Source organism: Salmo salar, chromosome 27 (genome assembly GCF_965601325.2).
Source record: "Salmo salar chromosome 27, fSalSal1, whole genome shotgun sequence".
NCBI lineage: Eukaryota > Metazoa > Chordata > Actinopteri > Salmoniformes > Salmonidae > Salmo > Salmo salar.
Genome location: NC_138317.1, coordinates 31,956,349 through 31,977,500, shown reverse-complemented (window position 1 = coordinate 31,977,500; position 21,152 = coordinate 31,956,349). Strand labels below are relative to the sequence as shown.

Below are 21,152 nucleotides of genomic sequence, written 5' to 3'. Positions count from 1 at the left end.
ATACCTACATGTTTTAAATATCATTTCAAAATGGTCTGAGAACAACCACATTGGCAGGGAAATTCAAGCATAGCCAATATGCAGTGATAATGTATTGGGCCTATATCCTTCTGCACAAACCTCATTGCTACAGAACTGTTTTTGATTGGTTAATGTTGCATTGGCATAAGTCATGTTAACAAAATTCTGAGCAGTAGAGCTCAGCTTGCATTTTGAGTCAGAAAGTGATCACCTCTCTGAAAAGGTTGATGACCACTGATCAATATTTTTCTTTCTGTGCTACAAAGTTGGGACCATTTTTTTCTTTGGGGTCAAGCAGGGTCCATCTCTACCGTAACACTCACGGGTCGAAGACGAGGCGTGTGATGTACTCTTTGGGCATGCGAGGCAGCTGGTGGGAGAAGACGTTCTGGAGGCCCACCAGCCACATCAGGATCCTTTTGTTGGGCTTCTGGTTGAGGGAGTTCCCGATGACGTGGAATTCTATCACCCCCCTCCTCTCCTCCAGGCGGGCTGCCTCATCACGGGCTGAGTGGGCCGACAGCAGGCTGGTCTGGGGGGTAGGAGATGACGTCAGCCTTACTCATCATCATCAAGTCCTATTATACTCATTTTGATTTAGCAGTGTTCCATCAGCAGCAGCAGTAGCTTTAACATCATCATCATCAAGTCCTATTACACTACTCAATTTGATTTAGCAGTGTCCCATCAGCAGCAGCAGTAGCTTCAACATCATCATCAACCTCTATAATACTGTTTCTAAAACACTGACTTACAGGGGGGGCAATCATAATCAGATATCCATGCACTAACTGATTTTTAACTGAGATGGAATAGAGTGTAACAGATAAATTTAGAAATGCATGTTATTCAATTATTGCACCCACTGCTTGCGAGCGTCTGCATTGCCAAGGGCTAAAATAGAAGTCCTTTCTATTTCTGACGCAGATCGCGGTGCAAGTCCTGCCTCTCCCATCTCCTCATTGGTTTATAGAAGCAGGTACCCACGTGCCATCTCCTTATTGGTTATACCCACGTGGGTGACTGAAAGACGAACGAGGTCAGTGGCGGTAATGCACCTAATTTATGAAAGTTGCCAATTGCAATATAAAGTCAAGAGAAGAAAAAGCCTGGAAGGAAGAGAGATGACTAGAAATGATTCGGTTGACCGTTTTATGTGTGGATAAATTGGCGGAGTAGAAGACCTTGTGCATTTCAGATAAAATAACAACTCAATGTTTATATCCCAGGACAAATTAGCGAGCAACAGCAAGCTAGCTAAATAGGACAAATTAGCTGGCAAGTGCAAGCTAACTAGCTAAATTGCCATACATGTTTAATGCTTTTCGACCTGTCCCCAAATTAATATAATTGGTTCAGAGTTTGTTTTGATATTTTAACCTGCGTGTCGTGATCGCGTTTGGTGTTGGGGGACAAAATAAATGTATGCACGATGGCGCACGCGCGCAGCCGGTTTGGGTTCTGTGTTAAGCTCTGGAATTATTGATGACTATATGTTGGACTGACTGAGCGTTTGATGTTACCTCTGGTCCCAGCATGGAGGTCGGGTCAGTAATGGTTGCCATGACTTCGTTGATGAGTTCCATGGGGATGTCACCGACGATCCGGAGCTTCTTAGTCTCGTCATGGGTTATGGGCTCCGATGGCTTCCGCTTCTGCCCACCTACACAGGTAGATCATATGTCAAGTTGCCCCTAGAAACGGATCTAAAGCCAGATTTTTTTATTTTTTTATTGACCCTTATTTTACCAGGTAAGTTGACTGAGAACACATTCTCATTTACAGCAACGACCTGGGAAATCGTCTCAGGGGAGAGGAGGAGGGATGAATGAGCCTAATGGTTAAGATTATAATTTCTGGTGGGTAAGCTGATTCTAGATCTGTGTCCAGAGCCTGTTGTGTTTACCTGGGCTGGGTTCCAGAGCAGAGGCTGTCTTCCTGGCAGGACTGACACTGCCACAGCTGGATGGGTCCACTGAAACTGGGCTGGTGCTGTAGTACAGAGGCCTGGCCACCGGTGGCGCACTGATCACTGTCATTATACACAGGTGAGATCATCAGATTAATTTAACAGTGGAGAGAAGCACTCATATCAATCACATCTTTCAAAGCGTGAGCATCACAAGTTATGGGCTAAACAAGGAAGTGAGTTACAAAAATAATATGATCGCTGTGCAGAGTTGCCAGGTGTAGCTAGAATTTCCAGCCCAAAGACCACTCAAAACCCACCCAAAAGGCCTGAAAACTAGCCCTTTTTCTTTTTTTACAGCAATAGAGAAGTTGCCATATTTATACAATAAACCCTTTTTCCATAACGTTATCAAGGCAATTAAGAAGGAATATCGTAGTAATTTGTAACAACATTAGAAGCAAAATTAGATTTTCCTCAAAATAATAATTATTGCGAACTATGACATGATGTACTGAAGGAATTTGAATATTTTGGAAGACAAAATGTAATTCGCTCTTATTAAATTCGCCTTATCCTTTTTCTTCAATGATGTTTATTTAACTTGTTTGACTGCTATGATTAAGCAATAAGACACAAGGGGGTATGGTATACGGCCAATATACAGTACCACGGCTGTTCTTAAGCATGATGCAACACGGAGTGCCTGGATACGGTCATTAGCCGTGGTATATTGGCCATATACAACAAACCCCCGGGGTGTATTTTTGCCATCATAAATTGGTTACCAACGTAATTACTACAGTAAAAAAAAGTTGTCTTACCCATGGTATATGGTCTGATATACCACGGCTTTCAGCCAATCAGCATTCAGGGCTTGAACCAGGTTTATAATTGTAAATATATGATCCCTTCTGATCCCTCCTGTCTCAGCCTCCAGTATTTATGCTGCAGTAGTTTATGTGTCGGGGGGCTAGGGTCAGTCTGTTACATCTGGAGTATTTCTCTTGTCTTATCCGGTGTCCTGTGTGAATTTAAATATGCTCTCTCTAATTCTCTCTTTCTCTCTTTCTGTCTTTCTCTCGGAGGACCTGAGCCCTAGGACCATGCCTCAGGACTACCTGGCATGATGACTCCTTGCTGTCCCCAGTCCACCTGGCCTGCTGCTGCTCCAGTTTCAACTGTTCTGCCTGCGGCTATGGAACCCTGACCTGTTCACCGGACATGCTTGTTGCACCCTCGACAACTACTATGATTATTATTATTTGACCATGCTGGTCATTTATGAACATTTTAACATCTTGACCATGTTCTGTTATAATATCCACCCTGCACAGCCAGAAGAGGACTGGCCACCCCTCATAGCCTGGTTCCTCTCTAGGTTTCTTCCTAGGTTTTTGGCCTTTCTAGGGAGTTTTTCCTAGGGAGTTTTTCCTAGCCACCGTGCTTCTTTCACATGCTTTGCTTGCTGTTTGGGGTTTTAGGCTGGGTTTCTGTACAGCACTTTGAGATATCAGCTGATGTACGAAGGGCTATATAAAAATAAATTTGATTTGAAATTTGATATCCCCTTTGCGCATGGACTATGCAGGAGAGTTTGAGTGATAAAAGTTGGACATCTCGAAATCTCTGAGCCTGAAACTTTGACGAACATAAAAAACTAATGTCATGCTATTTTCTGGCAATTGTGCTGTTATTATGTGCTAGATGTTAAAACTACAAACAGTTAAATGGCCCATTTGCGAGATTGACTTGTCATTTCAATAGGCATAGGCTAGTGACTAAAGAAATGACATGGCGGCCGCGGTGCTACGTAGAAATAGCCCAAAAACACACAAACAATACATTTTCTCCCACGACATCATTTTTAAAGTAGCCCAATTTGTCGGTAAAACCACAAATATGGCAACACTGTTGCTGTGATAGAAATTTATGGATTTTCGCCATTTTTAAAAGTCCAATCCAATACAGCTGTAGCAGGCTTGCACCCCTTCCCGACCCAATTTCAACCACACCCCTTTCAAGTCCCACTTTGAGGCAAAATGTTCCCACGCCAGGAGCCTGGGGACGATGTTAAGGGGTATTAGGCCAAGTTACATGGTCTGTAACCTGATTTGATGTGTGCATCGATGTGAGAAATCAGAGTATGAGGGCTGCGTTGTATGTACATGTGCCCAGGAAACAGCAAACTTCCCAGGGTCCAGGGCCAACTCCTTCTTGACATCTTGGTCCAAGGAGATTAGTATTTGTTCAGTTGGTGACCCCCCCCCCCAAAAAAAATAACACATTTTGGGAAAACTAAAAACAGCCATGCCAAACTAAAGACTCAAAACCAAACGAAAGGCCTCATGGCCACCAAACAAACCAGCAGCCTCACAGCTCTGCCAGCTGGGACAGACTGACGATCACCCTAAATGCCTGCACCTGATGTGCTTATGAAGGCTTCCTAGCAGAGCCCCGGCCTTGACCCGGTTGGTGCTGCCACCTGGTGGTGGGGTGTGGAAGTGTATCCTGGTAGTGCAGGGGTCTTCAACCTTTTGTTGCACAGGGACCCCCTCCCATGCAAACAGACGACCCAGGGACACCCATCATACGTTAGCAAAAACAATTAATTCACATGTCTTGTCTTATCATCAGGTGAATGATAATGGCAAGGATAAGTAATAAACCTTTTAAAATGAATAGATTTGGAATAGTAAAAAAAAAAATTGACCTCCCCACATTATAATTGGAAGAGGAAGTGTAAAATCTAGCATAACCTATTAGCTAGACATCCAAACACATTTTCGCTAAAGAGAAGCAGTTTAGATGGCTGAACAAAGGTTAGCCATGTGTTGGCAATCATGTATGTCCAAGTCAAGAAAACTTACCAGCAGACAGCGGAACTTGTTGCAATGGAAGCCTAGTGACTGGTAGCCTATTGACCGTAGCCTACTGACCAGTAGTCTACTGACCGGTAGCCTACTGACCGGAGCCTACTGACCGGTTATCTACTGACCGGTAGCCTAGTGACCGTAGCCTATTGACCGGTAGCATACTGACTGGTTATCTACTGACCGGTAGCCTACTGACAGATAGCCTACTGACTGGTAGCCTACTGACCGGTAGCCTTTGACCGGTAGCCTATTGACCTATTCGTGGGTGCTTTGTACTACTCCCTTCACAGAACAACGCAAACTGGCTCTAACCAGAATAGAAAGAGGAGTGGGAGGTCCTGGTGCACAAATGAGCAAGTGGACAAGTACATTAGAGTGTCTAGTTTGAGAAACAGATGCCTCACAAGTCCTAAAATGGCAGCTTCATTGAATAGTACCCGCAAAACAACAGTCTCAACGTCAACAGTGAAGAGGTGACTCCAGAATGCTAGCCTTCTAGGCAGAGTTCCTCCGTCCAGTGTCTGTGTTCTTTTGCCCATCTTAACCTTTTCTTTTTATTGGCCAGTCTGAGATATGGCTTTTATTTGCAACTCTGCCTAGAAGGCCAGCATCCCGGAGTCGCCTCTTCACTGTTGATGTTGAGACTGGTATCCATTAAAAATCAGCCGTTTCTCCAGCTACAATAGTCATTTACGACATTAACAATGTCTACACTGTATTTCTGATCAATTTGATGTTATTTTAATGGACAAAAAATGTGATTTCCTTTCGAAAACAAGGACATTTCTAAGTAACCTCAAACTTTTCAATGGTAGTGTATGTAATTCAAAATGTGTTTATTCTGTTGTTGCTAGCGATATTCATAAAAAACATTTAAAAATATATATACAGTACCAGCCAAAAGTTTATACACACCTACTCATTCAAGGGTTTTTCTTTATTTGTAATCTTTTCTCAATTGTAGAATAATAGAGAAGTCATCTAAACTATGAAATAACACATATGGAATCATGTAGTAACCAAAAAAGTGTTAAACAAATCAACAATTATTTTGGATTCTTCAAAGAAGCCACCCTTTGCCTTGATGACAGCTTTGCACCCTCTTGGCATTCTCTCAACCAGGTTCATGAGGCAGTCATCTAGAATGCATTTCAATTAACAGGTGTGCCTTGTTAAAAGTTAATTTGTGGAATTCCTTTCCTTCTTAATGCATTTGAGCCAATCAGTTGTGTTGTGACAAGGTAGGGGTGGTATACAGAAGATAGCCCTATTTGGAAAAATACTAAGTCCATATTATGGCAAGAACAGCTCAAATATGCAAAGAAAAACAACAGTCGATCATTACTTTATGACATGAAGTCCAGTCGATACAGAACATTTCAAGAACTGTGAAAGTTTCTTCAAGTGCAGTCACAAAAACCATCAAGCGCTATGATGAAACTGGCTCTCATGAGGACCACCACAGGAAAAGAAGACTCAGAGTTACCTCTGCTGCAGAGGATAAGTTCATTAGAGTTAACTGCATCTCAGATTGCAACCCAAATAAATGCTTCACAGAGTTCAAGTAACAGACACATCTGTGACGACCCTTCCACTCTGTCTGCCAAATTCTTTCTCTATGCTCTTGTTTTCCTTAATAGGAAGTTGGTGGGCGGAGCCGGGAGGGTCATCAGTGAAATGGGACACACCTGGGCCCGGGTGTGTCCCAGGATAAATGCACCTCTTCCCCATTCATTGAGGAGACTCTCCATGCAGACACACTGATAGATTTTGGATTGAGGCATTTTTTTGTGGCTGTTTTTGTTTGTTTGCGTTGGCACCTTTCAACACCCCTCATTATCACATTTATACACGCAACCATTCACTTACACTACTGATTACTGACAACACACACCATTGTTAATTGTATTTAGTTTACTTTAGTTAATAAATATATTTTGTTATTCCTTATCTCCACGTCGTCTCCCTTTTTGTTATGGGCTTCGAGCCGGTTCGTGACACATCTCAACATCAACTGTTCAGAGGAGACTAAGTGAATCAGGCCTTCATGGTCGATTTACTGCAAAAAGAAACCACTACTAAAGGACACCAATAAGAAGAGACTTGCTTGGGCCAAGAAAAATTTGCAATGGACATTAGACTGGTGAAAATCTGTCCTTTGGTCTGATGAGTCAAAAAGTTAGATTTTTGGTTCCAACCGCCGTGTCTTTGTGAGACGCAGAGTAGGTGAACGGATGATCTCCGCATGTTTGGTTCGCACCGTGAGGCATGGAGGTGGTGTGTGGGTGCTGCAGCGATACACCATCCCATCTTTTTTGCGCTTAGTGGGACTATCATTTGTTTTTCCAAAGGACAATGACCCAACACACCTCCAGGTTGTGTAAGGGCTATTTGAGCAAGAAGGAGAGTGATGAAGTGCTGCATCAGATGACCTGGCCTCCACAATCACCCGACCTTGACCCAATTGAGATGGTTTGTGATGATTTAGAGTGAAGAAAAATTAGCCAACAATTGCTCAGCATTTGTGGGAACTCCTTCAAGACTGTTGGAAAAGCATTCCAGGTGAAGCTGGTTGAGAGAATGCCAAGAGCGTGCAAAGCTGTCATCAAGGCAAAGGGTGGCTACTTTGAAGAATATCAAATATATTTTAATTTGTTTAACACTTTTTTGGTTACTTTATGATTCCATATGTGTTATGTCATAGATTTAATTCATTCACTATTGTTCTACAATGTAGAAAATAGTAAAAATAAAGAAAAACCCTTGAATGACTAAGTTTGTTCAAACTTTAAACTGGTACTGTATATGTTCATGGACCCCCTGCAGAGCCCCCCGGTTGTAAATACCCCTGTGCTAGTGTGTTGCCTAATTGTGTGCTAACACTAAACTACCCCCCATATATCACTGGCCACAGTTCAAGGGTCAGGTGTGTTTACCTGTATGGATGGGGATCTGTCCTCCTGTGGATCCAACCAGGAAGTTTTCGCTCCAGATGGGAGAGCTGTGACTGTACACTTCCTCCTCCAACATGGACAGGAATCTACAGCACACAGATGTCTTCATCATCACACCTACTGTTGACAGAGACAAGGAATCCTCCTCTACCTCGTGTGTGTGTGTGCGTGTGTGCACGATGCGTATGTATTCCCTCAGTGTGTCTCTTACTTGGGGAAGTGTGTGAGGATGAGAGTGCGTTTCTCTGGGGGTAACGTATCCTTCTCCTGCCTGGCCTGCTCTAGCAGCTGTTTCCTCATCACAGTGAAGACTGAGCCCAGCAGGGTCCGACCGAAGATCTGGGTCGTTTCGTACCGCGGTAGACTGTCACAGAACTGGGGGACGTTGCAGTAGCACAGCCATCTGGGGGGAAAAACACACCACAAAAATATGGGCTTGATTATGGGTTATAACGGTGATACAATTTGAATGAAATGTGTGCATCATGTATTGGTATGAAGAGGTTTTCATCAGCTCTAGGAGGACAGTGTATCTGTTGGTACCAAGGTTCAAGTTACAGGTGTACTGGGCACTAAACACACCAGAGCTACAGTAATCGATGTTTAAGTGTTTGCGAAATGAAGGTGGGCACTGAGACCCCCATAAGCATTAAGAACATGAAGCCAGCCCACAGTGTGGTCAGTGCAGTGTGTATAAACATGTCACGACTGTGAACACATCATCAAAGTGCGCCTGCCAGCAGTTGCAATTGAATCATCAAAAGGCGCCTGCTACCTGGTGTAGTTTACTTTGTACCCGGCAGCATCATCAGCAGGAGCCCGCTGTCGTCTCTGCGAGGGCGTCTCCAGCTGCCAGTAGTTGATCTGGTTGAGGAACATCTTGGCCAGCTCCACGATGGTCTGTCGCTCCTTGGAGGGAAGATGGCTGAACTTGTACTGGACAAAGTTATTCACCCCCTATTGAAGACACACAGAGATCATGTAAACAACATATAATGTCTACATCTTGTGGAAGTCTGATCTAAATGTGATATTTTATGTCACTTTTCCTCAGAGTGTGTGTGTGTGTGCGTGCGTGCGTGCGTGCGTGCGTGTGTGTGTGTGTGTGTGTACTTGCCTGTTCGATGCTGGGTTTCTCAAAGGGAGGACTCTCCTGTGCCTCCACTACAGGTTTGCCCATCTGTAGGATGCATTTCCTCAACAGCTGAAGGAGAAAGAAGAAATTGTGAGACAGATGCACTGAAAGTAATGTGTTGTTGACATGTTGAGCTGTGGCCTACCTTGAAGAGGGAGAAGTAGACTTGTTTGGTGTCAGCGTCCTCCTCTTTGTGAACACATGTGTACAGGTACTCCACGTCCAGGACTATACCCAGAAGCCTGTTCATCTCCTCCTCTGAGACGTTCTCCAGGTGGGTTACATGGTCACCTGAGAAGGAGAGAAAGTAAAAGAGAGAGAGACAGAGAGAGACAGAGAGGGAGGGAGAGGACAGACTTTATTTTGTTTTTCTGACTAATGTAGCTCTGAAAACCTGCTTTATTACTTGGCTTTTCTGGAACATTACATCTGCCTGTACCATCTACCCCTAGTCTTACCCAGTGTGTGGGAACAACTGCGGCAGGGCTCCAGCAGGTTGACAGAGTTGGGCAGCTGGTCCGTACGGGGCGGCGTTGGAGGGGGGTTCTGGCTCTTCCAGCCGTTACACTTACAGGCCCCCTCAGCCTACAGCACAGGGTCACAAGGGTTATAAAGCCACATAAGCGCACACACATGCTATTACATGTTTATAAACCTGTTTAACTTCTCTGATATCTTCATAAGTTGACAAGTGATGGACAGCTTGGTAAACAAGTGGCATACTAGCGCTAACTTTGCTGCTGATATCTACTTTATTGAGGAAACTGTACTTACTATGACTGAGATATGTGGTTGTCTCACCTAGCTATTTTAAAGGGAAAATCTACTCAAAACTATATTTTAGTCGTTTTTGAGTGGATTTTCGCTTTAAGATGAATTCACTACCTGTAAGTCCATCTGGATAAGAGCCTCTGCTAAAGCTAAATTAGTAAAATGTATATGTAAAACGCATAGCTAAGTCCGCGCCTGGTGGGACAGCCCTCTTACTACAAGCGCTACATGTCTGTTATTATTTTCAGCTGGAGCTGCGCACAGGAACATGCGCCGATGGACAACAACAAACTCCGCCCCGCCAGCAGCTGTCACCCTGTCAAAACAAAGACGTCTCTCCTTGCAGATGTTATATAAACGCAATAAATACTTAATACTTTACAACGCCGCGCCACGCTGACAGACAGCAAAAACACTGTCACTTTTCCAGAGGGGTGAATTACACTCCGCACACTCCCCTAGCTTGGAGTCATTAAGGCTATGCACCACCACGCAAAGCCTGAATTTGTCAAAGCGCAAGAGAATGTTTAAATCTACTCTCCCGCCTAGAAAGAAACATTGTAATAGTAAATATGGGAGCGCCATACTGAACATGTTGACGTTTTTGGTCCTGATATTATTTTCCAAAAGGACCATTTTGCATAAATAGAGAATGAGGGATATGAAAAAATATATATATTGTGCGGCAATGGCTTCCTTTACTGCGCTTGCATTATAGCAGCACTGCAAACTAACAAGCATTTGAAGCACAATCCACTTGCAAAACATTGAAAAATGTATAATAATTGCTAAATCATTTAATAATGGACGACAAACTACCTTGCAAGAGGAATACACTCCGAGCTTCTCCAGTTTCTTAGGGCGCGGGGAGGAGCGGAGCTGCGCCTTCTTCGCCGCGATTCGTGCCGATCCTACCGTGGCGCCCGAACCCTCCGTTCCCCCGGCTCCCGGAGCCGCAGGAGCCGATCCCGCCGCACCGATGGCCGGGGAGCCCTGCTGAACCCCTGCGCTCTCGGACATCCTCGATACCGAGACCGAACGCGATCCCCGACCCTGGAGCTAAAACGTTAAAGTGTCCCGTTCTCTATTACACTACCGGAGAATCAGACATGGCGCTCATCCCTACTTTTTTTATTTGTCATTGTAGGTCCGTTTTTTCTCCACTAGGGGAGACAAAAATGGGTATTCCAGTAGGCTATGAATCAGGGGAGAGGTCACAAAAATGTAACAATTTGTAGCAAGAATTTCAAGGTCAAATGTAACCGAGCAGTGACAAATGTAGTGTCAGAAACCGTCATAGGCATAAAAGTAGGCCTAGGCCTGCAGTAGTCTACCGAAATGGGAAGGGCAGACAAAAGCTGCTCCTGATGTCTGCCTTACAAATACCACAATAATGTAACAGGCCTTGTAGTTACACTAGTAGCTAAATGTTAACATATGTTTCCTATTATAGGCCCATTATTGCATTTTACAACATAGTTTTGTTATTCTGACCTGATAATATTCAGTCATCATAACTCCTTGTCTGTAAGCTGTCGGGGCTGCTTTCTGAGAGCCAGGGTGAGGACAAGTCTGATATTTATTTATTTAACCTTTATTTAACTAGGCAAGTCAGTTAAGAACAAATTCTTATTTACAACGATGGCCTACCCTGGCCAAACCCTAACCTTGACGACGCTGGGCCAATTGTGTGCCGCCCTATGGGACTACCAATCACGGCCGGTTGTAATACAGCCTGGTAACACCTAGCACTGAGATGCAGTGCCTTAGACCGCGGTGCCACTCGGGAGCCCAAAGACCACCAGGACCTAAGTTGCTGTGACCTCATTAGGCAAAGCTGAGGGGTCAAATGGTGATTTCCAGACAACTGGGAACTCGGGGAGAAAAAAACGAGGTCAAATCATGACTTTGGAGCTCTAGAAAGATGCCCGAGTGTCTTACATGGAATTCCTAGTTGGATGACCGTTCAGAAGATATTTCTCAGTCAGAGCTCATTTTTGCCCTCCCAGAGTTCCCAGTTGTCTTGAGCACACTGAAGTCTGAGATTTCCCAGTTCCCAGTTGTTTTAAACGCAGCAAATGGTCAGAGAAACATTACATAACTTCACAGGAGACCTCAGGCAGAGTGGTAGGGGTTCTTTACCCTTAACAGAGTACAGTAAGAGTAACTGGAACACCTGAAAACAACCTTAAAACAAAAGATTTTACTCCACACACAATACAACCTCCATCCCATATAAATTCTACATTTTATTTCTGTATTTATTTGGTCATTATTTAACAGTACTGTAAAATGCTTGCATTTGTTATTTTTTTCCCCATCTGCAATTAACTTTCCACAGCAACAACAAACAATGTACATCCCTATGAGTTAATCCATTTATTCATCATCATCATCATGATCCACCAGCTAGTACCAACAGTAGAACAGAACAGTCTCTTTTTATTCTACTACTACTACTACTACTGTTGTTGTTACATTGTTCCTACAACGTTGTTACATTCTTACTGAGACGTTATGAGACAGGCGGACGGTTTTGTCAATCCGATCTGTTCCCGCGACAGGGATTCAACACCCAGACAGTGTATGGTGTGTGAGTTCAGTTCTAGTGGGACAAAGAGTATTGGACAGGGATTCTTAGCTTTAGGTCGCTAACAAAATTATTAATGAAATGCGAGAGAGAATATTAAAAAATAGAAAACCAAAAAAAATCCAGTTTTTCTTGAAAAAAAAACATAAGACAGACCACTAAAGAAATGCAAGTACATTTTTTGGTTAACAACACTACACACATTTATAAAGACCACCATCGAGTAGAATAGATTTTTTTGTGTGTGAAAAAAAAACTCCAAACCCATACAAAGTGTTTTTTTTTGTGCTAACTGTACAGTATTTTGTTATTTAATGATTATCTAGACAACTCCCTAGCAAGCATTAGTCCTGTCAATTACCCTATTTACAGCATATTATTTATAAATATATTTATATCACACTGGCTGTAATTATGACAAGATATATTCATGAGCGTCATTAGTGCAAGGCATGAGGAAGACAGACCTGGAGAGAGGGGTGGGGGGGGGGGGGGGTCCAGAGTTTAAAAATAACACAAAAAAGTGTATGTTTTAGCTTGTGGTTAGGTGTGTTATATTATGGTAATTAGATCTAGCAGGGTTGGGAGAGAAATAAACCTGTGTGTATGTGTGTGTACACAGTGTGTGTGTGTCATGTGTGTTTGTTGTCTTTGAGGATATTTGTATCACCAGACAGCCCAGTCCCCCTGTGTACACACACTGACAGACAGTGTCAAAAGCACTTCCTATAGAACAGGGGATGAATAGTGACTGATCTCAGTGTCCGTGAAAAAGAGAGTGACACCCCAAATGGCACCCTATTCCCTATGTAGTGCACTACTTTTGACCAGGGCCCGAGCTCTGGTCAAAAGTAGTGCACTACATAGGGAATAGGGTGTCATTTGGGACGCAGAAAGGCCCTGGTGTCAGCGGATTCCTAATGACACCTACAGAGGACACCTACAGAGGTCACCTCACCATGCTCCCCTGTCTCTCCAACCAGCACCTTGTTTATACCTGGACAGGCAATAGGCCTCAACCATGACCTAATCTCATCCATTACATGTTGAGACATAACGGACAGCTGACATCATAGCCCATATAGATCAGGATCATCCCCTCCCTCGGACAGAAACCATCAGGACAGGATGGGGAGGGGTCTGGAGGCTTGGAATTGGGGGGGGGGGGGGGGGGTTACTAGTCAACAAGTCTCAGAGGCCGCGATGCCATACTGTGGTGGTAACTGAAGAAGTCACAGAGAAATTACTGTGAACCATTGCACAATGCCACTAGAACAGCTATGCCCAATCCCAATCCCAAACCCACCCCTAGCCCCTTCAATAATTGTGTAGATCTGAAAGGACTGAATAGGTCTATTAGGAGCATTACAGTGATAATGCTCCTAATACACCCTCTGATAGGCTAGGTGGAATGTTCCCCCCCCCCCATTGTTTACAACCTCAAATCCTCTCAGACCTACATGAAGTACATAAGGATTTAGGGAAGGGGTGTTAAACATATGGCCCGCGGCCAGGAGGGGTTCCAATCCAGCCTGCGGGTGGTTTGAGTGAAAATAAAAACAAAATATATATATTTTTGAAACTATATAGAAATGATAATGGACCTACATGCATACAGTTTCTTGACTGTCCAGCTCGATAATAATCACTAGACAATGAGAGAGCATCAAAAATTCGAAAAACGATGGCGGCAAGAAAATAAAACCAATTTTCAGTGCGGCCGTTTTGAATCTTGTTGAAGACCAAATGCGGCCACCAGGTCAAAATGAGTTAGACACCCCTGGTTCACGAGTTAGTTAAGGTTTGATTTGGGACTGAACGCTAGAAGCAGGCAAGGCCCTGGGATGGGGCCAAGAGAGAAGGGAACAACTCTAGTGCTACTAAAAGGTTTAGTTGAGAAAGCATATGAATATGTTACACAAGAGAAAGAGGAGGCCAGACAGACAGAGGGACCAACAGAGAGAGAAACTAGCAGGGACCCAAGTCCCAGTTTTTTTCTTTAGCTTCCTTATGATTTAGCCCTAACAAACCTTTGGAGCCTCTCTTCCCCTCTCATCTCTCCCTCTGTTTTTTTTTTCTGTCAGCGTTTTTGGAGACACTCCTCTTTTCACTTAAGATGTTTTGTGTGCCACTGACTGAAGTTAAAATATATATCTTTTTTTCATCATCATGTTAGGCCTTGTAGTGATACATGCATCCATAATTCCGATGAATAACTGTGAAAAACAAAAATCTAACAAAAACAAGAAAAGGACATGGAGAGATTGCGTATTAGAAACAGTCTATCCCAGGAGAGGAGAGATCAAATCACAGGAGCCCCGCCCTTTAGTCCTGCTGCTAGCCAATAGTCTGGAGGAATGGGGTAGGGAAGGCAGCACTAAATTAAGGGGGAAAAAAGAGTAAGGGGGGAGGAGTCTCAATTAGTAACAGCAGAACCAGTGGGGGAGAGGTGGGGCGTAGTTGAGAGAAATATAGACCAGGATGTTGCTTTGCATTAGTTACTGCAGAGAGGAGAAGGGGAGGAGGGTTCAGATATCAACTTTTTTCATTGCTGCAGATCAGAGTTTTTTTTGTGGGGGGGTGTCGCATTAGTTTACTGCAGCGGAAGTCGGGCATCGGTCGTATTAGTCACTGCAGTAGGTGAGCATCGCATTAGTTACTGCAGCAGGGGGCCTTGGTTGGCTGGGCGGCTTCAGTTAGGTCGACGCCCCTGTTCCGCCCGCTGTTAACTCCAGCGGCTGCAGGCTCACTCTTGGGCAATCTTTTCGCTAGAGCACGGAGGAAAAACAAAACAAAAACTTCAGAAAATGCCAGCTACTGATGAAGATTGCTAGATCAAAACATCCTACTAGTTCACATTTTCTTGTTACTTGTCTAAGTATGTATTAGAGCATTTGCTTGTGCCCTATTCAATTATAGATCAGTAAAGTGATGCGGATCAAGGAGAGAGAGGTACCTACCAATAGCCATGAATATCTCGTTCACATTCATAGATGTCTTGGCCGACGTCTCCATGAAGAGCAAGCTGTTGTCGTCTGCATAAGACCGGGCATCCTGGGAAAACAACCGTGTCAGAGACAGTCACTGTCTGTCAAACTCAGACACACACAGGTGTGTTCTAAAGTGACACGAGACAGGTAAGGGTGTTTGGAGGGCTCACTTGGAAGTCGACGGCTCTCTTGCTGGCGAGGTCAGCCTTGTTGCCTGACAGAGCGATGACAATGTTGGGGCTGGCTTGTCTCTGCAGCTCCTTCACCCAGTTCTTGGCCCGCGCAAATGACTCCTGGAGACAAGAAACATGGTACTCATAACTTCCAAAGGTATTTGAATAATCCCGCGTGAAGGGATCACCAGTGTGACCACCTATGCAAACATGTGAGATCAATTATCATTTTGACAAAGGAAGGAAGGTGGCATTGGTTACATAGTCTATCGAGGTCCAGATCATGAGTGGGGCGTGTATTGATGACATCATGACACCACTTGCCTCGTTTGTGATGTCGTAGACCACGATGGCGGCCTGCGCCCCTCTGTAGTACATGGGCGCCAGGCTGTGGTAGCGCTCCTGTCCCGCCGTATCCCAGATCTCAAACTTCACCGTCGTGTCGTCTAGACACACCGTCTGGGTCAGGAAGGCCGCTGGGGAGGAGAGCAGAGAGACATGTCAAATACATAGTTGACCTGAACTGTAAAAAAAATGGCTTAAGGGCATCATTGAGTGCAGTCGTAAGTCACCTCCTATGGTGCTCTCCTGGAACTCGTGGAACTGGCCCTTGACAAAGCGGAGCACCAGGCTGGACTTGCCCACTGCCGACTCCCCCAGCAGCACTAACTTGAACTGGCAGATCTTGTTCCCAGCGTTAGACCCGTTGGGTCTCGTAGCTCCTCCCCTGTTGGCCATGGCCTGGTCAGATCCCCCGGTCAGTGTCTGTCCCGCACGTCTGACTGCACTTTTAGGGCTTCAGCTGGAGGAGTCGATAGAGGAAAAACAATGATTCACGTGACTCAGATGATATTTTTAACTAGGGCCATGTCAGATGTGTTAGAGATAAGGGTGTTTTGAAGTAGAGATAAAGATGTTTTCATAAAGTCGTTTTGACGCGTAGTTTAACCCTGGCCTAGATCTACATCCTCTATGAGTGAGTCAGGGGTGGACATGCTTCTCGAACGAGAAAAGGAAGAAACCTTGATATCGGAGTCCAGACTTGCCACACAAAGTGATTAACTTAGTAATGAACTACATAATTGATTGGACATTCTTTCCCCTCCTTCCTCAAGGAAGTAAACAATGAATAGATTCTCCTGTCTCCACTGTTGACAAGAGAGAGAAAAACATGTAGAAAAATAAACATGGTTGGGGCAGCAAGTAGCCTAGTGGTTAAGAGCATTGGGCCAGTAACGGTAAGGTCAGCAAGGTGGAACGATCTGCTGTTCTCCCCTGAGCAAAGCTGTTAACCCCCAACAACAAATGCTCCCTGTGAGCCGATGACGTGGACACTGATTAAAGCAGCACCTCTCTGATTCAGAGGGGTTGGGGGTTAAATGTGGAAAACACATTTCGGTTGAATACATTCAGTTGTGCAACTGACTAGGTATCCCCCCCCTTTCCTTGCCACACAGCCAGTCAAACCTAGCTAGCTGACCAGTATATCAGAAAGATGGATCTGAACTGACAGAGCTTTTTCCCTGTTCAAATGTAACTGACAGAAGTTGTGTGCCTTACATGTAAATCTTTCAAGTTGGCAGTAGTAAAAAGATAGAATGATATGGCTCTGAACTCCCCATATGTGTTTCCAGTCAAAACCATTCACGCCCTGTGGGTACACAAAGTAACATTCTCAGTCTAGGTGCTGAAATTTAGCCCCTCAAGTGACAAAACACACATTTGTCATAAGAGGAAAACACTACTCAGCAAGGTGACATATTTACAATCGCATACAGGCTTAAGGGAAAGGCGGTGCAGTGATGTTTTAAGAATGCCTTCCAATGTAAATGGGTTTGCCAATGCCTAGCTAGCTAATAGCGACAAGCTAAAAGGTAAACATGCGCAATAGGCTGACAGCAACGGGCTGTACTGGCTGTTGCCTTCAAGGTGGGAACTCAACTAGCACTTATGAATCAATGGTAGTATGGATAGTTCAAATTTCCAAACTAGCTAGTTACTAGTATAGCTAACGTGAGCTATTCTTCGCTTTATTTTCGTAGCTAGAACATTGAGAGGACGACATTCCCAAATAGAAGCAAATGCTTACCCAACTAACGTTAGATATCTTGCAAATTTAGCTAGCTAGATTATTAGCTTGGTTGTTTAGATAGCTACATCAACATCCGAATTAATAACGTATGCTAGCTAACGTTACATACTAGCTACCTGATTGTTGAACGTCTTGCTAAGCAGCTAGCTAACGTTAACTGGCTGGCAAACTAGCAAAACATGTCAGTATGCGATGATGGAGCTGGCTGGCTAGCTTTTTCAAGAAGATAGCTAGCAAGCAGAAGGGTATGACGAGCACATATCCGCCACGATCACCAAAACGATGATAAACAACCAATATATATATTATTATGAACACTGTTTAAGTCGGAACTTTGAACTGACAAACCCGTTGTTACCGAACGTCAGAGCCCTTCCCAATTCGGGGCCGAGGCCTATTTTTTGCGTTTCTCATCAGACATGTAATGTTAGCATAGCAAGTTAGCTAGCCAGTTGACAACTAACGAGCTGAAATCCACAACTTGTAACACCATTTCGCGTACTATACCTGAGACCTAGGCGTTGTTTACGAACACAGAATACCCCCAAAAGAGTCTATTCACTAATTAAAGGGCGCAGCGCGGATACGCATTGTTAAACCTACAATTAATTTCAACAACCCAGATCACGTCTCCTCCTTTTTCTTTCTTCTTGCAACTTCCCATTTAGAACCAAAACACAAACATCCCTTCCGCCCCTTCTACACGTCACACAGCACGTCTGCTCTTGCAGAGGATGTAACCAAAGATAGTTATAACTAACCCAAGATACTTTATCTGTGTCGTTTACAGTGGGAGCAAATGAAGCATAGTGGGCAGAACAAGGTCCACCTCGGGCAAAGCCAACCAAGAGCTAACGAGATCCTATTGGCGCGTTGTAGCATGTATGTGCATATTTCCGCTAGGGAACGCCTCCTCTGTGAAGTGCACGTGTGCAGAAACTCAATTCGACCTTGCACTCCTTCTGAACGACATACACTCTAAAAAGGAGGGGTTCAACAAGGGTTCTTCTAAGATCCTCACAGTTCTTTGAAGAACCTTAGGGTTCTTGGCACTGAAAATGGCCCCCAAAAGGTTCTTCCAAGAACCCCATAGGAAGGGGGGTTCATGAGGAACCTCCTTAGTTGGTGGGGGTTCTTAAAGGAACCTAACTGCCCAACTGAAACATTGGGATTTGAATTTTAAAGGACAGCAGGTGCAGGCACTTAACTGAAAAATGTAAAGATCTCCTCAATTTAAGGTAAGGTTTGTCCCTTATATGATCTACATTTATATTGTTTTGTGATGATACCATCTATCTTTTCCTATTTGCGAAAATCTTTCTAAAACAGAAAATAGACACAATTCAATGCATATCAATCAACAAAAAGGTAAGAATATGTAGGCTATAACAATATGTTGAAGGCTAGCTGTATTGGGTGCAGATGACTGAACTGCTCACTTTTGTGTCTGTGTCTGCAGGTATACAGACAAGGAGGCATACAAAGGCATTTCAATTGGTAAGTTATGCAGATCACATTTACCATCCTCCTTTCTAACCTCGTCAATGAATATCCCATAGGCCTCTACATTATGGACAAGGTATGTGTATGAAAACCATTATCAAAACAGTGAATACTGTTGTGTGCATATTTTGTTAATCATCTGTATAAGGACTTTTTTTGGATTCACAGACTTCACCCACCCTACACCTCTGAAGAATATAACAGGAAACCTGTTCGATCACCATGCACTGCAAAATCATTCTGGCTATGGATACAGAGAACATCAACATATAACATCAACAATGTACCCGAAAAGGTTCTTCAAGGATCCATTAAAAGGGATTCTTTAAAGAACCCTTTAAAGGGTTCCCTCGAAGAACTTATAGGGGTTCTCCCACAGTTTCAATTTGAAGAACCCCTAAAGGATACTCCAAGAACCTTTTCTTTTTAGAGTATACTTTTTAAAAACTTTGGCAAGCGTCAACTCTATAAAACGTTATGCACTATATTCGTAACAGATTTAGGGAACAAAAATTAAGATCAGATGTTTAATCGATGAGAAAATGAGCAGAACGTCGACCCAGTTTCAATTAGTTCCATTCTCTCCCACTATCCACGACTGGACTTCCTAAATGAGCAGCACGTCTGCCCAGTTTCACCTAGTTCCATTCTCTCCCACTATCCGTCTGGGACCGGCTATGATCCCTCATGTGTCTGGGACCGGTTATGGTCCCTTTTGTGTCAGGGACTGGCCATGTGGTCCCTCATGTGTCTGGGACCGGTTATGGTCCCTTTTGTTTCGGGGACTGGCCATGCGGTCCCTCGTTTGTCTGGGACTGGCTATTGTTCCTTGTATGTCTGGGACCAGCTATGATCCCTCATGTGACTGGGACTGGCCATGCGGTCCCTTTTGTGTCTGGGACTGGCTATAGTCTCTCATGTGTCTGGGACTGGCTATGGTCCCTCGGTTGTCTGGGATCAGCAAGCTTTTCCTCCTATATTAAACCTAACTGTAGAACTGACTAAATTCGTAAGTAAAACATTTCAGGGACCGGTCAGAAACACTGATCTTGGTCAAGGAGTAAGATGCTGCTGTTATTTGAAACAGAAGAGGGAGCTCAAGGCTTTTAAATGATACCATACATACAGTCCATTGGTGGAGGTCTAGATTTGTGTGATGTGCTTACTATGGTGTCAGTCTCACAGCTGGTCATGATGTCTGGGCTGCCTTGTATGAGTTTTAACAGTTATAAAAGTATGCCGGACATACACACAAAAGATAAATAAGCTATCAACAGCACAGCATAGTAATTTTCTTCTCATATAAGGTTACCTTTCCATTTCCATAATGTGTTATTTATCCAAAAAGGTATTTTTTTTAGCAAGAGTGATTCTGTCAATATCCCCTGTTTTTTTTTAGACCTTCTGTAAATCGGTCAATCAATCTGCAAACCAATGGGTTGACAAAGTAATCAATCGACCAAAACCAATAAAATAATCAATTTTTATTGGTTTTATAAAGAGGTAAACCAGTCACAGCCAAAGTCTTATTAAACCTGAGGATAGAATGGCAGCCGTGAGTTGGCCCACAGACTCTCTTTAGGAAGCCTCTCCTTGCCCCTGGCATGGTATAGTAACATCAGCTACTCTACTTTGACAGTGGGGCTATTCTTAGTACAGTACACTTAGCCCAGTCCAGTACAGCACCGTTATGGGTCATACTTGTTATTCAATGAAGCCAATAGGCAGTACGTCTGTCTGGTCCCTTAGGGCCCAAGTCAAGGAGGTTGTACCAGATGCCTGGACAAACAACAAGATGATGATTCATTTGCCCTCTCCCACTTATACAGTACCAGTCAAAAGTTTGGACACAGCTACTCATTCAAGGGTTTTTCTTTATTTTTCCTATTTTCTACATTGTAGAATAATAGTGAAGACATCAAAACTATGAAATAACACATGGAATCATGCATTAACCAAAAAAGTGTTAAACAAATCAAAATATTTTTTATATTTGAGATTCTTCAAAGTAGCCACCCTTTGCCTTGATGACAGCTTTACACACTCTTGGCATTCTCTCAACCAGCTACACCTGGAATGCTTTTCCAACAGTCTTGAAGGAGTTCCCACATATGCTGAGCACTTGTTGGCTGCTTTTA

At 43.8% G+C, this 21,152-nt stretch overlaps 2 protein-coding genes across 6 annotated transcripts in view; both read right to left on the bottom strand.

Moving 5' to 3' along the window:
• Positions 1-10,814, bottom strand: part of LOC106588888 (histone acetyltransferase KAT2B) — a 16,914-nt gene extending 6,100 nt beyond the window's left edge. For both annotated transcript variants that reach the window (XM_014178405.3, XM_014178406.3), the window contains exons 1-10: positions 10,486-10,814; positions 9,354-9,480; positions 9,041-9,186; positions 8,878-8,964; positions 8,536-8,717; positions 7,972-8,163; positions 7,743-7,846; positions 1,928-2,053; positions 1,545-1,684; positions 345-553 (exon numbers count right to left, since the gene is read on the bottom strand). In XM_014178405.3, coding sequence (XP_014033880.3) covers positions 345-553; positions 1,545-1,684; positions 1,928-2,053; positions 7,743-7,846; positions 7,972-8,163; positions 8,536-8,717; positions 8,878-8,964; positions 9,041-9,186; positions 9,354-9,480; positions 10,486-10,686 — 1,514 coding nt within the window. In that variant the 5' untranslated portion in view covers positions 10,687-10,814. The remainder of the gene's footprint in view (positions 1-344; positions 554-1,544; positions 1,685-1,927; positions 2,054-7,742; positions 7,847-7,971; positions 8,164-8,535; positions 8,718-8,877; positions 8,965-9,040; positions 9,187-9,353; positions 9,481-10,485) is intronic.
• A 1,088-nt stretch (positions 10,815-11,902) lies between these two features.
• On the bottom strand, positions 11,903-18,346 carry LOC106588886 (ras-related protein Rab-5A). 4 transcript variants are annotated; one of them, XM_014178401.3, is made up of 7 exons: positions 18,115-18,234; positions 16,980-17,070; positions 15,992-16,221; positions 15,744-15,895; positions 15,417-15,539; positions 15,217-15,310; positions 11,903-15,024 (listed from the first exon to the last, which is right to left on the bottom strand). In XM_014178401.3, exons 3-7 carry the CDS (start codon positions 16,155-16,157, stop codon positions 14,909-14,911), a joined length of 651 nt encoding a protein of 216 aa, XP_014033876.1. In that variant the 5' UTR covers positions 16,158-16,221; positions 16,980-17,070; positions 18,115-18,234; the 3' UTR covers positions 11,903-14,908. The 4 variants fall into 4 exon arrangements, with proteins under 4 accessions (XP_014033876.1, XP_014033878.1, XP_014033875.1 ...); XM_014178403.3 differs by lacking the exons at positions 16,980-17,070; positions 18,115-18,234 and adding an exon at positions 18,273-18,346; XM_014178400.3 differs by lacking the exon at positions 16,980-17,070 and having other exon boundaries at positions 18,115-18,324.
• Between the last annotated feature and the right edge of the window lie 2,806 nt (positions 18,347-21,152).